The 16,961-nt window shown below is 41.5% G+C and overlaps 1 protein-coding gene across 13 annotated transcripts in view; it reads right to left on the bottom strand.

Moving 5' to 3' along the window:
• Nucleotides 1-16,961, bottom strand: part of NFIB (nuclear factor I B) — a 177,430-nt gene extending 160,469 nt beyond the window's left edge. For 4 of the 13 annotated variants that reach the window (XM_075020669.1, XM_075020668.1, XM_075020679.1 and 1 more), the window contains exons 1-2: nt 15,814-16,955; nt 9,057-9,588 (exon numbers count right to left, since the gene is read on the bottom strand). In XM_075020669.1, coding sequence (XP_074876770.1) covers nt 9,057-9,588; nt 15,814-15,843 — 562 coding nt within the window. In that variant the 5' untranslated portion in view covers nt 15,844-16,955. Of the gene's footprint in view, nt 1-9,056; nt 9,589-15,813 lie in introns of all 13 variants that reach the window. The other 9 variants (XM_075020670.1, XM_075020678.1, XM_075020667.1 and 6 more) reach the window with 8 other exon arrangements.

The following is a 16,961-nucleotide window of genomic DNA, read 5'->3' on the forward strand; positions in this document are numbered from 1 at the left end:
CATCACATAGCAGGGTTCTTGACACCAAGGCCAGGAGCTGAGGCCAGCCTCGTAAAACACGTCTTTTAACATGGCATAACAAATTTAAGGTAATCTGTCCAGAAACTGCATGTCAGAATAATAAAATACAAGTTGTCTTGACTAGGAGAGGTTTTCAGACTTTTAAATCAGGAACACTGGAGTGTAGTCATCCTTTCAAGACGTCTGGCATCATTTTCAATGGCATTAATCATGCAATGGAAAACTGATGCTGCAGTAAATATAGTTGCTATCTCTCGGACACTAAGCACTTCCATAATAATCTTCTAAGCAAATCCAGGATTTCCTTGTCGGTCACTTCATCAAAAAAGGCTGAAAATGGTTTGGGATTTTAGGCTAGAGTAATCCACACACAAAAAAATATATACTCTGTAAATATTTTAATTACATTTAATTTCTAAAGACATGGAGTTTGTAATTACTGGATGCTAATGTGTGCACACCTCTTTGTTTCTATTTTAAAGAAAAATGTGTAAATCCTATGCCATCTTCTCAGAAGACAGCTTGTGAAGGATATGGCAAGATAACTAACTAAAAATTAAAATACAATGCTAGATTTAAGAAAAATAGTTCATACTTATCTTTCACTTGCTTAAATTCATCCTTTATGAAAATATGTATAGTAATTCAGGTTAATATAACTTGAAGATTGGGAAGACAAATATATAAACAATATGTTCAAGACCTAAAAGTTTAAAATTCTCAATTGTCAAATAACTGCAGATAGTATAGAACACACTTACTTGTGCACAGCATCTGCATCAAACCAGTATCAGAAAACTTATCTTTTTTCCTAATTTCTCAATGGATGCACTGAGTTTCTCACACAGAGTTCACTAACTGTTCATTTTTGCATTTGGCTTTCCTGTTCACTCTCTACGGAAGCAAAGGGGAACAGTTTTGTTCACTTTCCATGTGTATTTTTTCAGGGGGGAAATAATTAAAAGCCCACTTAAAGCCATAGAGATGCCTTTCATGAAGGTGGAAGTGGAAGGACACTGGGAAACATAAAACTTCCCCTTCTGCTCTGGAGATAGGCAGTTACTGTTAAAAACTGCAAGATTTCTCCGACTGAAAAGAACACTAAATGGTTGAATGGGCTTCGGCTAAGCTTTCACACCATGCGTTTCCCAGTGCCGTTATCACGGCAACTTCTCCGTATTTAAATTCTATTTCTTACAGTAAAAAAACAGTCATTTAAAAGGTCCTGAACACCATAAGCAGTTAGGAGGAAACTAAAGTTAAAATTACTCTGTTATCCCTATAATTTTAAGTTGCCAGAGTCATGGGGCATGAGGGCAAAAGCTCTGGTCACCAGGCTGGCTAAAAACATCTGAAACGCTATTATCGATAAACACACTTTAGCCTATCAGCCCTTCCTCAGACAGAATACCCCACAAAAGCCAAGTCTGAAGTGCCCATCTCCCACCTACTGTGAAAAATCTAGAACAAAAGTCACACACCAACAATGAGGTTCCTAAGAAACAGGTAAAGAAATATATTTATTTAAAATAAAAAAAGCACAATATACTTCATAAAAGGAAAGAACCTCTCTGAAAGGAGAGTTTCGTGGCGGGGGGCATTGTAAGAAAGTAATCTTTTTGTAAATAAAAAGGTGGCAGGGGGTGGAGGGAGAGATTAACAGCTGTGCTAGAAGAATGTTCCCAACTTCACACACAACTCACTGCTCCCAGACAGTACAATATACACACCCAAATCAACTCTCTTTTCTCTTGGACAAAGCTAATAATCTAAGATTTACTTCCCCTTTACTAGCTCCTGAGCCTTTCAAACCTCTTCTAATCCAGGCTTCACTGCCCAGAGCCAGGTTTTTAGCAACTGCTTCTAGAGGTTCCAACAGATTTAAGAAAAATAAAAATAAAAAAGGAGAGACAGAGTAAAATCATGAAACCTCCCTATAATGAATGACATCTTTTTTGACATCTGTCAAACAAACTGGCTAATCACACAGACCTTCGTTACTCACATTCATTTAGGATCTGGAAAGTGTCTCCAGATAAGGGATTTCTTCTTCACCCCACAGTGGAAGGAGCAACCCTATTCAGTTAAGTTAGCCATTTAACTTGATCTTGAGATCATCCTGACCCGAGTGACTACAGCAAAGCAACACACCACCTTACTGTTGAGACTGCAATGTAACACTTCAGGAAACCTCTTGAATTACTACTGTGCACGGCACTGTGGTACACTGCTCCAAGGACCGCAGCTTCGGAGGGCCACCAGTCCTTGAGATGTCTACACTACTACACTAGCAGCAGGGAGGAGAAGAAGGAGGAAAAGCAAGGAGAAAGGGAAAGCTAGGAAAAGAAGCAGACTTGACAGCAATCTTGTGCAATTAACTTTAAAATCCAACCTGCAGTGGTGTTTAGTGTTTAATTATTTTAATGAAGTTTTCACAGTTACAATGAATTCAATATGCATGAAAATTAGGAAATTTAAAACATAAATCTCTGCTGTTATTTGAAGTATTTCCTTTATGAATTAGTGGCCTTATTTATATTTTAAAAGCATTTTGTTTGTTCCCAGTATTGTTCTTCTGTCTGAAACTACTGTGAAGCCAGAATCTTCTGTTTTCTTTTCTATTCCTTTCTTTACTTTATAGCTTCTTGCTGTTGATCTAAATGTCATCCATAAATTAACACTGACCTCTAAATTTTCAACCATAAGTCTCTTTTGTCTTAAACACAATTAATGTAATTTAACCCTGTGAAAATTACTCCCCTTGGTGTATCAGGTAAGAAAAAAACAGTATGAGCTAAAAGCTCCTTCCTAAAATGTGTATGTATTTCATTCCTGACAGCAACAGTAAAATTAAATATGGAAAACTCCCTTTCTTTTCTCATGAACCTGTCATATGGCCTGTAACCATCTACTGTCTGAATGTCAATTCACACATACCCATTCTGAAAAATGAAAATCGGTGGGTGACGTTTTTAAATGTTTTAATATCCTACATCTTCATAAACAAAGTACCTATAATCATCAGTTGAAAAACATTATTATGCCCATGTATACACCAAATTAACCTGCACCTCCTAACGAGAAATGTCTTTCCTGCCTGTAATTTCCAGCGCAATAGAGATATCCAACACAGTAGCCATCCAATATTTTACATTAAAAAACTAGAAAAGAAATCATTACGGTGTCTTTTTCAGTTGACACAAAAAGTTTTTTAAAATTACATTTTCCACATGCCTGAACAGACTGGAATTTCTCAAAATAATTCGAAGTTTTAAAAGGGTTTATTACATCCTATCAGTTTCTTGAACTACAAAAAGCTCTTCTTATATGAGAGCAGGCAAAATACGAGCCCATACTTCTGCTTCTGCACTGGCTTGCTGATTCAAAATTGAGATTTAGCGCAAGGGATCAGCATGCCATTTCACTGCGTAAGTAACAAGCTCCTAGAGCACCTAGACGCCTATAGGTACAGGCAGTAATAAGCTCTATTTCCTGTTGTTCCCGGTCTAACTAATAATTTGCTGTGTAAACTCCAACAAATCACTTTGTACCTTGACATATCCTTCTGCAAAACAGGTAAAATGTTCTACCGTATGTTCCCAGGTAAAGTATTCAGAAGGAGGCAAATCATTCAAGTTAATGGAAGTAGGAACAATCAGCAATTCACCAGATTGATTGATTCTTCTAAGCCCATTATTTTTTTATTAATTGTATGTGGAAGCATCAGCGCACACAAGAAATGCAAACCCTCGTCCAAAATCCACCCAGGTGGCGTGACACTTAAGACATATGACCGTTCTAGGACTTTGGCAGAGGGGAGCTGCCTAACACACAATTCCGATTCTGACTTTAACTGGAGTTTCTGGTAGTCGCAGCAAACTAACCAAAATAATTTTACTTATGATTTTAAAGCGTAAAAAGCAGCAGTGCTGTGTCATCAATTTCCCATCCTCGGTAAAGGAAAACTAGGGAAGTGTAGCATGAAAATGACTACGCAAACCCACGTCAAGACCTGAGCTCCCTCGTATTTTGCGAAACAAACTCACGAAACTCAAGACAGCTTAACAAAAAAGACCGAGCACCGAGAGTTCACCCCCGCCGCCCCGCTCCTGCAGGTGAGGTATACCGCGTTTAAAAAAAAAAAAAAAAAAGGTAAAAAAGAAGGAATTGCGGTTCCTCCCGGGAGGAGGACGCGTTCTCCGCAGCAGGACAGCGCACGCACGTCGCCAGCCCTGGCCTGCCCTGCCCTGCCCGGAGCGGCGCGGCGCGGCGGCATCCCCGCTCGGGTCGGGCTGGCCGCTGGGACGGGGCCGCTGGGACGGGGCCGCTGGGACGGGGGCGCGCGCCCACCCCGGCGCCCAACCCCCCCCGCCCCGCCCGCCACCGGAAAGCAGCGCGCCCGGCCGGGCGGGCGAGCGCGAGGCCTGCCGCCAGCGCCCCCGCACCCCCCGCCCCGCCCCGCCCCGCCGGGCCCCGCCCCCGCCGGGCGCCCCCCGAAGGTGCCGGCGGCGCGGCGGGAGGGTGGGGCAGGGCACGGCGAGCGCTCCCCCCTCCTCGCCTTCCTCTTCGTCCTCTCTTTTTCTCTCTCCTGCTCGCCCCCCGCCATCCACCCCCACCGCCCCCCACAACAACCCCCCCCCCGCCCACACACCTCCACACACCCCCCGGCCCCGCTCCCAAGGGGCAGGAGACGGTCTGGCGATTCAGGGACTCACGCAGGCCGGGCTTCCTTCTGTGCAGCCCTTTGGGTAGAGCTGCTAATCCTTCTTATTAATTAACGAGATAATAGCAGTTAGCCGGAAAGCAATACTAACGGAACTATCTAGGAAACTTCCAACAGAAACGATTTCGTCTTTCTGCTGATTTCCCACTAACAAAGTCACGCGGCTCGAACTGCAGCAGCATCTCGGTGGTGTGAGAAGGTAAAACGCCGAGAGTGCCTGAACGGTGCCGGACCAAGGACATCCGCGTGGATTTTCTGCCCTCCTTCTTGAACAGTTTAAAAGACCCTCCCTCAGCTTCAGAGCTTGTCAAGAGCTGGGGATGCAGGCTGCCCCAATTATATCACTCTTCCATAAGGACAAAGGAGAATGTAAACTGTGACATGACTACTCTGAGAAGTGCACTCTGAGAGGTACATGCATTAAAAACAGACACAAATATTTACCATTTACATGTACCGTTGCTTCAGCCCTTTAAACTCCCGAAGCATTTCTCAACGTCTACTATGCTTCATTCAGTATGTGCTGAAATACCTAACATCAAGTTTGCGTTTTATTTACACTGCAAAAAAAAAACCAGCAGAGATGACGCGAGGATTATGAATTCTGCAGATGTGGCACATTGCGGTAGATATTTTATGTTTTAGAGAAAACAGCAATGCAATCTTTAATTTCTTTTTTTTTTTTTAATTAGCCATTGTAGGACTAAGTAAAACATCTATCAGAAGAAGGGATTTATATTATCTGGGTTCTGTTGCAGCAAACAAGTACTGCAGCTTTCATTCACTGATTGTCAAAAACTTTCCAATGTGCCCACTGCAATGCGGATGCCAACCAACGAATCAAAGGCATTCAGCAACTAGACAAAGAGGGTCTGATGCCAACCTCGGTGCCACTGGCAACCATTATTGGCATCAAGCACATTGTCTGCCTTTTTTTTCCCCTCTCCTGGCACTCGACAAACAAAATGGCGGTTCTTGTAGCAACGGGAACACAGCATAAGCGCTGCACTGAATTAAATACCATCAAATGATTTTATGGACCGAGATGTGTTTCACACCAAACGACAGACACTCTCTGATGCCTGACAGAAAAAAAAGAAGAAAGAAAGAAAGAAAAAAAAGAAAAAAAAAGGGCAGGTTTTGTCAATAGAAACAACGCTTATGCCACTTTCAAGGTTTGGGCTTTTTAAAAACTCAGGGGGGATGGGGAGTGAACCTGATAAACACAACAAGCAGAGCCCCGTAGAATTGTGATTGTGTAATGATTAAGAATTATTTTGATGTTAAATATTGATCACAGTGTGTATTTCCCATTTTCTTCCTCCATTTCACTCAAAGGAGCAGCATTGCAACTTATGTCAAGCCTCTTTTTCTTTTTTTTTTTTTAAGATCCTAAAGCACAAGAGGATAGTAGAAAGAGAATGGGGGGGCGGGGGGAAGATGCTGAATTCTGAGGGAGGTGAGTGAAAAGTAGAACCAGATGAAGTTGGTCAATGACAACTTCATAGGTCGGTCCTTATTTCTTCTTTCAAGGCAGGCATGGAAGTAGAAGCTCTTTTTATTAAGGACTGAAAGGATTATTGACACTTCTAGATCTGGAAATTGTCAATATATTGTAACATTACTCTGCACTGCAATGCGGATGCCAACCAACAAATCACAGGCATCCTAGGCTAAACAAAGAAGGTCTGATGCCAATGCTGGTGCCACTGGCAACCATCACTGGCACTCGAACTATCCTTCCTCCTCTTTTTTCCCCTAATCTTCTTTTTTAAAGCAACAAAAAACCAAACTACTTGGCCCTTTTATTCATTTTATGTGCTAATTCCTTCTTCATATTTCGTTCAGGGATTTAATTGTTTCTATGTCTCCGCTTAGTTTTTACGTGAAGCTACTAGGCAAGTTTATATATTCTAAAAGAGAAATAAAAGGCAAAAAGGCATGTGTATAATGCAGCATTTTGGTTGACTTCATGCTTATCTTTTGCAAAGCCTGGTGCTCTTAATCAAGTGCACTACAAAGCGCCACAATTAACCTGCTTTCAATGAGGATAGAGAATAAAAGTTTGACAAAACAGAATAAAAATACAAAGATAACTTAATATGACTTCTTCAAGAAGAGAGCCAACAGATGTTCATGGAAGATTTACTGTGAAGCAGCAGGACAGACAGAAAATACGTGCAGTTTACAATAAACAAAAGGGTCTACTAAGGGTGACTTGGTACATAGAAATTAGCCAGCTTCATCTTCCAGTATATTCTCAGAGTAGCATCGTGTAACTTTGAAAGTTATAATATTACAGCATGCTTCTTGTTTCTGATTAGACAAGTGTTTTAAATAAACTCATATTCTCAATCCATTTAAATCAATAAAATCAGCTATGCCCTGCAATTCCTTCTCTCACTTCAAGTTACTGGCTTCCAACAACTTAAAAGTCAACAATGTGTAAGAGTACTCTGACCTCAGCTTCTTTGGCTCAAGAGCTACTTAAACTGTTTTGCCTCTCTTTGTAGTTTTGACTTTTAGAGACAGGTAAATCCTTTCGAATTAATCAGTAAGCTATGTCTTGCAATATATGCATTCAAAATATCATTAGAATTTTTCTTCACAAAAGGAGTTTAAAGGTACAAATTATTTGTAATTAAGCTATTTTGTTTAATGCTATCAAAGAAATCTTTCTTTCTGTAGTTATTGGGGATCAGATTTACCAGACTCTGCAGCTACTTAAAGTCGCTGCAAAATATCTAAGTGTTGTCTACTGCTGTGGAGAGAAAAATACAAAAAAATACAAGCAGGCAAAAAAAACAAAACTGAAAAATGAACCATATTTTTTCATGATGAATAATCCAAAAAATTAAACCCTATTTATACGTTCATGTAAACACAGTGCTCCATTTGCATGAGGAAATGCTAAAAGACAAATTCACTGAAAAAAAAAAAGGTTGTGTTGTGTATCTGTTCTTTTAAAGAATGCGTACACACCAAATGAAGACATGTGCAATTTTACTTTTTTGTTACTAACAAAATCCATTGCATTTGTTTTTCAGTTAAATCCCGCCGTTATGTACCGGGCATCAGATAACAGCCTGCCATCTGCCCTTCTGCAGGCCATTTCTGCCTACTACCAGGCCAAGTTGTGAAATGGCCCACCATCTGCGGCCACCCAAACTTTCCCTGGTTGAGATCTGTAGCTAAAAAAGAAATGCTTTATTACTGCTGATCAGTCAGCAATACAAAGACACCTAGAGGATGGTATAATCCCCAGAAAGAACCAAAATGACCCCTCACAGAGAAAAAGCATTTCGGAAGGCTTAGAATCGGAGAAAAAACCACCTTCATCTACTTACAGCCATTTACAATTTCAGGGAAACTGCCTATAAGTATTGTTATCTGAATATGCAATACAACTAGCAGTTCTTTCCCTGATACGTGATTATCAGTGGCCCTGGTTTTATTTTTGTCCTGTAAAACTAAGTTTAAGAAGCTTTTCCATAGTGTTCCTGCAATTTTCCACATTTCAATTATCTGCCAAATAAAATTAATTATACAAGTGTGATTATGAAAATATACTTTTCATGGAAAATTCTCTCAAAATATTACAACCTGGATCTTTGTTTTAAAGCACAGATAGGTAAGATGAGCTAGTGATGTAAAATATGAATAAACTGTTACGTACTGTATGCTGTAATTCTGACTAGGCATGGTATTTACAAAGCAGTATTTCTGTGCTAAAGTTTTTTCATGTTTTATTTTATAGACATGAAAAAGTCTACAATTGCTCTTCAAAGTGATAATAGGTTCATCAATTTACGGATGAATTCTTGATTATTTGTAACTACAAAGACAATAATAAAAATTTGTAGTATTTATTGTGATAGTGCAATTGCACACACCTGCATCTGTTATTAACAGTACTGGGGCAACTAAAAAAAAAAACAGCTTGAAAAACAAGAAGAACATTTTCTGAAGTCATGACTGGAAAAAACTACACAATATATTGCCGCTTTTCGACAAAAAAAAAAAAGGCCACTTCAGCGGAACTAAAGTACTACCTTGGTACGTTCCACTCTGTCTTGAAAGAGAGAAAGGCATGTATGTCAAACACACATGTCATTTATACAGGTCTGTAGGAATATGTGTGTGTATGTAAGTATATATGTATACATGCTGATTTACATATGGATATGTACCCACATTACGTCTATAGACCACAGAATAATGTTTCACTGGAAGCCAGCCCATAGGGGAAACAGGGCTACTTGGAATCAGAGTTTGACATACTAACATAGAAACACAACAATCTGCTTCCTACCTTGTTCCTGCACGTAGTATGCCAAAAACAAATCAAGCTCCTTGACTGATACTGTTATGTGATGTGGCTGGACACAAAGTGCTGGATTTGTGCAATGTGGGGATTTCATGAGCCGCTCTCCATCCGTACTTTCCAAGGGGATGCCTTTGAACAGGATCACCATGACTAGATCCAGACGCCAGACTTTGTCAGCCTGTCGCAGGCAGTCGATTCTCCTAATCTTACCCTTCTGGTCAGGATTGGACAATACACAGCATGGGTGCTTCTTCCCAGTCACCGTGAGCACAAAATCCTCCCGGAACTCTTGGCGAATATCTTTGCGCAGCTTGGCCAGGAGCCTGGATGCCCACTTCTGTTTAATTTCAGGCTTTTCGCTAAGCAGCTCATCCTTGACTGCTCTTTCCTCATCCTTTGACATTCGTTTCTCATGTTTTTTAAAGTACTTGCGTTTTCGAGCCTGAAGGTTGAACCAAGTATAGGCAATTGCACGGACATGTGGAAGAAGTGCCTCAATGAACGGGTGAAATTCATCCTGTGGAAAGAAGTGGAGGGAAAAAAAAAAGAGAGAAGAAGAAAACTCAAAGTCAGTAAGTTCTCATAATCAAAGCAGTATCAAGAAAGGTTTCTGAAAATCTTAAAGTGAAATCCAAGACGAAGAGAATAAACACTTAAAATTTAGGCAAATTTCTGCATAACATATTTTATGCAATTACTACCGCTGTCAGGCAGTAGACAAAAAGTACACAGAGAATCACATTTTCCCCATATTTCACTCTTTGAAAAAAACATGTGAAGATTTTATTTCGTATGCCTCCCCTCACTTCATCCTGCAGCACTGCAGAGACAACACCATTTAAAAGAGATGCTAACAAGATGTTTTGTTTCTAGCACTTAAATATCTGAGTGAACGGCTAACATCAAGAAAAGTACCATTGCACAAAGAGGACACTATACGGTTTTAAAAAATCTGAGCAGAAACGTTCAGAAGGCTGAGGCGAATGCCACAGTTCATTTCTCTTCTCTGTGGCACAGAAACACAAAGCATATACATGCTCAGTGTAATGCCACACAGTTCCCGCTTTTGGAGCATGCTCTCAGCAAGAGACTGCTGGTGGCACAAAGAGCATGCGCCATTAAACTTGATCCATTTTCTTATCAAACGTCCAACATTCCAGCACTGAAACAGCACCATTCCAGTGGTGGTAACTAGAGAAACCAGTATACAGTAAGGGAAAGCGGGAAAAGACGCAGCGTGTCGTATACAAATCCTGAACAGAAGCTTCTGTACTTTCAGCTCTTCGGGCTTCCCTCCCACTACCCCCAAACTCTGTAAAATAAAAGTTTATGAAGTTGAGAACAAAAATTACATTTATGTTCTTCCGGCAGCTCCACTGTGTGTTTTGAAGCCCCACAGAGTCAGTTAATTTGTTAACTGATCACATGAGTGTGGCAATTATTCTAAACCCCTTAAAAATCAATCTGAGGTGTACAATGAAAAATGGCAACTTGGCACAAACTTTGCATTCTTTGTGTTTCTGCATGCTGTGGCAGAGTGACATTATGAGTGCACCGCTGGTCAAATGCTGCTTTTGTGAAATCCATGCAATTTATTTACAGTTCCAAAATATCCCTTTCTGTCATCTGGCTTCACCTGCAAGTTCTTATCTTCTGCCTAGCAGCAATATGGATTACATTAACGAGGTAATGCTTAGTTGTCGTCTACAAGTACAACCTATAGCAATTAAATTAATTCATTTTGTCTGCTTAAAGTACCATCCTACACATTCATGTTAATACCTAAGTAGGCCTTTCCCAAAAACTAAGGCCTCTTTTCTGTGAGCAGATCTGCTGTCTAAAACAGCACGATCTGCTTATCAAACATTACTGCACTTCAGTTTGGAAGGGAGACCTTAGAGGAGGTATCTTTCTCCCTGTGTGCAGGCACATTTAGTTTTAAATATCATGCAGATTGCTCATCATACTGAGTGGCACGGTGCAATCAAACTAAAACTGAACCTTTTTTATACAACTATATTCAAGAATACAATTAACAAACTAATATTTTAGCTACGCTGCTAGGCAAGGAATGAATTATGTTTAATCAATAGGCTGATTAACTCCATTAGGTAAAAATGATGGAAGTATAACTAATGATCTCAATTATACAGAGTTCAGACTGCCATTGTAGAAGCTTCAGGCCAAGAATTGAGTATTTAAATCTTCAAATTTCAAACAAACTTCAAAATTTCCTGAATGGTAAAAAAAACCACTAGATCCAGTTACCTCTCTTCCCTAACCGTCCACAAATCAAACAGAAAACAACAGAAAAGTTGCAAGCAGTTTAGCTATGGCCATGTTACCTTCACAGCAAAAAAAAAAAAAAAAAAGAAAGAAAAGGAAAAAAAAAAAAGAAAAAAGAGGAGAGAGACAATATAGGAAGATAGTTCAGGACATAAACGATTGCATTACAGTATGATGCTTGACAAAGAGCCACAAAGGCAATAATTAAACTGATTAGTAGTTTCCAGCAGAGATTTGAACAATTCTGATACTATACTGGCACATAAAACTAGGCCATGGAAAGAGTTAAACCACAATCTGTTCTTTGTGTGGGAAGGCAATACAGCTCTGAGTAACCACAGCCCATGATAAGACTTCCCTATCTTCATACGCTTTCTGATGCCATGCTTTTTCCCCCCCTCAATTATAACTACTAAAGAAAGTTTATTTTTTCTTCTACAGAATTCATCTTAATTGAAATATTCAAATAAAATTTTTTAAAAAATTAACATAAGCATAAAGACTGTGCAGTGTTAAATCCTTACAATTCATTTTAGACTGAATAAAACAGACCTGCTACAGATTTTGAAAATTCTAACAGCTGGGGCTAAAGGCCGGGCAAAGGCAGGGGGCTGAAGAGCTTTGGGAGAGATGAATTTTTGCCCCGATACAATGATTTCCCCTACATCTAAACAGATTTCAGCATTTATAACTTAAAATGGCAATAAAATTAATGTGGAAATATTCTATACTACTAGAATACTAGAACACCACAAACTATTTTGGAATGGCTATGCCTTTAGGTAAGGCACATAGTGTTACCAATAATTACCTATAGCATTTTACATCTATGAAAATCTTAGAGAGAAAAATCCCACTTTTTAAATTCCAATTTGTAGTATTTTATTGTTTCTTTTTCAAAGAGTGGGCGGGGGGGGAACAAAAAACAACTTATTAAAACTGTATTCTGGCTTTTCTTTCATACTACTGTTAACTCCTAAAGATACAAATATATGTGAAAGAGTGTGAAGAAGAAACACAGCAAATAACATCCTGTTTTAAAGCCATATTACCAGATATCTTTGAGAGATTCATTGTGCATCTGGAGTCCTTTCAAATGAAACATTACTTGACAAGAAGAAGTGCCCATAAAAATGATCCTAAATGGAGATTCGCAATTAATCACACACGTTCCCCACTAAACCTCCTAAAAAGCCATCTACAGAATTTGATTTTTCCCCCCCCTTAATATTCATACAGGCAATATAGAAATATTTTTTTTATGTGGCACTCATCCATGTGCCACAATTGCTCTTGCAATAAAGTGATTTATGGAGGTAAGATTTTTAAATGTCATATCAAATGGCTCAGGTGAACCATTGTGCACTGGCAATTTAAATTAAAATGGAACTTACTATATAATATCCATTTAGCTTGTAAATAAAGGGAAAAATACCAGTCATCTGATGGTGATAAATAGGCCAAGATTTCTTTTTGGAAAAGGTAAAGGGGAAATGCAGCGCCCTTCTCCTGTCTTCCACTTTTATAAACTTTGTATCAATTCATGCAAGTTTGAACTGAGGACCATACAATAAATATACCAGGCAGAAGTCCAGAAATTTTATACAGAAGACTTCATGTACTCAATTTCCCTGCATGGATTTTCTCTGTGCCTAATGAAACAACATATTCCAGGAGGAAAAGAAAATGACAACATATTCTGAGTTTCCTGGACCACCATAACATAAAAATAAACCAGGGCAAAAATACCACAAGAGACCAAGCACTTAAAGGCATGCGGTAACTCCATCCTATCATGCCTCAGCAAGAGAGATAAATGCAGTTTATACTTATTCCAAAACAGGGGGAGAGAGGCATGTAAGAAGGAGAGGAAAGGACCCCCCCAAAATTAAACTGCATTTGGTAAGTCTTCATTCTTCCTTGGAGTTATTTTACACCCATCAAACTTTTATTGAAAGAGTGATGGGTATCATTTGAACTGACAAGGTTTGTCTTAAAGCTGTACTTTGGATTTTAGACTTGTTTCTGAAAGGTACTTCAGAGCTGTCTCAGCACAAACTGAACTACTCCCAAGGAGCTCGGTCCAAACAGGTGTTCTGTGTTCAGAACTTTTACCAAAATATTTGCTTCTGAGCATACACTGCCACAGTCAACATGCATAGCAAGAGCCCTAGAGACGGAGAACACAGTAGAGAGAACAATTTTGGCAGTCCTACTTTAACTCAGTTGCTATTCAAGATTAATCAATCTTTTGCTTTAAATAAATAAATAACACAAAGTATAAATTCTCACTGCCAGTGTTATCTCAATTTTTAATTTATGGAGAGGAAAGATGATTTTTCAAATGTCTTTACCATTCCAAAGAGGTAGAGGAAGATTTCAAATTAAAGTCAATTCGCTGTGACTGTGTTCCATGTATCTACCACTAAATGGGACCTGTCTCTGCGTGGTACATGATACAGTGTGACCGTAAAATATTATGGAGAGGTTATCAATGCACGAAAGCCAGGAATTGCTTTCCTGTACATATGGCTGTAGAAGTACAGTGTTGTGTTTTTGTATACACCTGAGTGCAGTATTTTAATACAGATTTGTAAAGAATGAGGAAATCTCTTATATCTGTGAGTCCAAAAAGCAAACATATGGGGGAAAAAAAAAGTCATTAGAGCAGGAAACAACAAAATTAACTACCCTCTGTAATAGAGGTGGTAGTGAAAATTTGCGCATTTCGAGTGTAAAAACCCCTTTGTGAAGTTGTACCCTCAGGTTTATACTCTGGTGCAGAGGTCTTATTGCCTGTCAATAATCTCACAGGCTGGACAGCCCACACAGAATTTATTTTTACTAATTGCAGATTCCATCGTAAGTAATTATTTCTAAGTGTGTACCTGTAAGCATGTGTGTATCTGTTACACAGAACGCTTCCTACATGCATTCATTTATCTTTTGAAGAAGAAATATCTCAACAGTACCCTTTTCCAGCTTTGCTCCACAGCAGCTCACGTTTACTTGCTGAAAATATCCATATCTAAGTCAATCACACTTAGATGCCAAACAAAATATAAACAATAAAAAATGTGTCAGCCAAAAAGCTACAGGACTGTATCCAATCACTGAATAAGCCTTATCATCGTTTCCATCTTCATTCACAATTTATGAATCCTTCAGTCCTTTTGAATTACAATGCTTTCTAATTGTGGAATAACTTAAATCGCATTTATTTATTCACCGTGCAACTGTAAGCGCCTCGTCGGCCGCTTAGTAACAGTACTGCCGGAGACGTTACTTTCGCACATTTTCTGCTTCTTTAGCTATTTGTTGCACCAATGTGGAAACGAGCAGTTATCGCTTAATCAGTTTACATCAATCACGTCCTCCTAAGACGGACTTTCACAAAAGCTTCTGAAAACTATGCCCTGGCTTTACAGAGCGGCTTTCCTCTCCGGCCAGGCGCCGCCGGCGCATCGCTCCCCGCGACCGCCCGCCCGCCCGCCCGCCCAAGGACGCTCCCGGGGCGCCCGCGGAACCTCCCGAGCCTGCTCCCCAACCTTCCCCCCCCCCGCCCCGGTCTCAAAAACCGCATCCTGCCGCGGCGGAGACCCCCGCTCGGGCCGCCCGCCGCCCCCCCCGCGCCCCGCGCCCCCCCCGCGCCCTCCGCGCCCCGCTCCGCGCCGGCCGCCCCTTCGCCCCGCTCCCTCCCGCCGTCCCGGTGACAGCCGCCGTCGGGGCTTGGAAAGCGGCTGCCAGCGGGGTTGTGAAACCCGGCTAGCTGCTTCCCCCCCCCCCGCTCGGCAGGATGCGCGCCGGTCCGGGAGCGGGGCGGTTTGGCGGGGGGCGGGGGGGGAACGCCGTGCCCCGGCGCGACCGAAGAAGAAGCCGCCGCACGGCTCGGTCAGCCCCGCTCGCATCGCCCTCGCTGCTGGCAGGCTACGTGTTATTCATTAAGCATAAGACGGGAGCACCTCGCACGGGCGAGCGCTCTTTTTTTTTCCTTCTTCTTTTTTTTTTTTTTTTTTTTTTTTTGTCAGAACCAGCACTTTTCCTTTCAAACCCTTTCATTAGACCCTGCGTAAAGAGGCGAGCTGAAACGGGAGCAAACCGTTCGATTCCAATCAAACCAACACTTCTCAAACCTGCTTTTTAGCGTAATTATGCTCGTTTCCATTTTGTTAACCTTTGACTTCTCATGTACTAACAATTAACAGTATTTGTCTACGGGTGACACTTTGAATGGATCTCCCCAAAACAATGGCCTGGTGCAGTTTATTCTCTACTATTCCCTCCTGCGAGAGGAGTTTGGATGTGACAAGCGGTTACAACTGCGCTTTAACCCGTTACAACTACTAGCAATGACTCATTAACAACTCACATACATACAAAAATAATAATTAAAAAAAAACACGCACGAAAACAAACAAATAATTTAACAAATAAATTAAATAAAACGCGTCTATACCTGAGTGAGACAGATTGGAGAATACATCATGACTTCGCTTTGAGAACACGCTGCCCGGAGAGTCTCTAAGAAAAGCCTCAAAAAGAAATAATTTCATCTATTGATTTTACAGTCATCTGAGACTCAAGGAAGATGAAATCAATCAGGACGGGGCTCTGCCCTGGATCACCACAACTTCACAACAAACCCCAGTCCTCCTTAAATAGCCAAAGATTCAAGTTCACTCCGTGTGCTAGATTTCCCGGGGTGAAATCCAATCTACACTTTTAACCCTCTTCTAGTCGGCGGCGCAGGAGTCTTGCTTTTGCTGCTGCTGCTGCTGCTGGTTGTTTTGCAGATGAGGGGGGAAGGACTCAAGGGGGGGGTGGTGAGGTGGGCGGGAGGATTTTTTTTTTTATATTTGGCCTTTTTTTTTTTTTTTTTTTTTTCCCAAGAAGTTGCTGTTGGTGGGTTATTACGGCACTGTCACCACGCTCTCGAAAGTTCAAAGTCACGGCCCGAAGCGGGGAGCAGGAAAATCCCGGAGAGCGATGGCAGGCGAAACTTCGCGGGGCAGCTACCCTGCCCGCGGGCGCGAGCCGGCGCGGGAGCGCGCCCCGGGCGGGCCGCGCGCGGCCTGCGGGCTCCTCCGGCGGCCCTGGGCCCGCTCCCTTCCCTTCCCTTCCCTTCCCTTCCCTTCCCTTCCCTTCCCTTCCCTTCCCTCCCCTCCCTCCGCCCGCGCCCTGCGGGGAGCGGCGAGAGGCGGCTTTCCAAACGCCCGCTCCGATAGAAGTGATCCCTCTCTCGGAAACTCCGAAGGGCGAATCTGTGCCTCCCGCTCCCTCCCGCTTTGCGTCCGCCGTCGTTCGGCGGCGGCCCCCTCCACCTCCCCCCCCCAGCTCCGAAAAAACTTGGAAGTTGAAAAATTCACCGGTTACACCCTCTGGAACCCGTTCCAGCCCTCTCCCCACATGAGGCTCAAGTATTTTTTTTTAATTATTTAATTACACAATCATCGCTTACACTCCTCCTCCTGCAAACACATTCCTTCTCCACCAGAGCCCCCTCCTCTGCCTTCCCTCTTTATTAATCACCAGCTACGCTGCAGAAGGAACTAGCGCGTTTTGCAAACATGCCTCATTTTCCCTCTCTTCTGGTGGGAGAAAGTT

This window comes from Buteo buteo, chromosome Z (assembly GCF_964188355.1).
Source record: "Buteo buteo chromosome Z, bButBut1.hap1.1, whole genome shotgun sequence".
Classification (NCBI taxonomy): domain Eukaryota; kingdom Metazoa; phylum Chordata; class Aves; order Accipitriformes; family Accipitridae; genus Buteo; species Buteo buteo.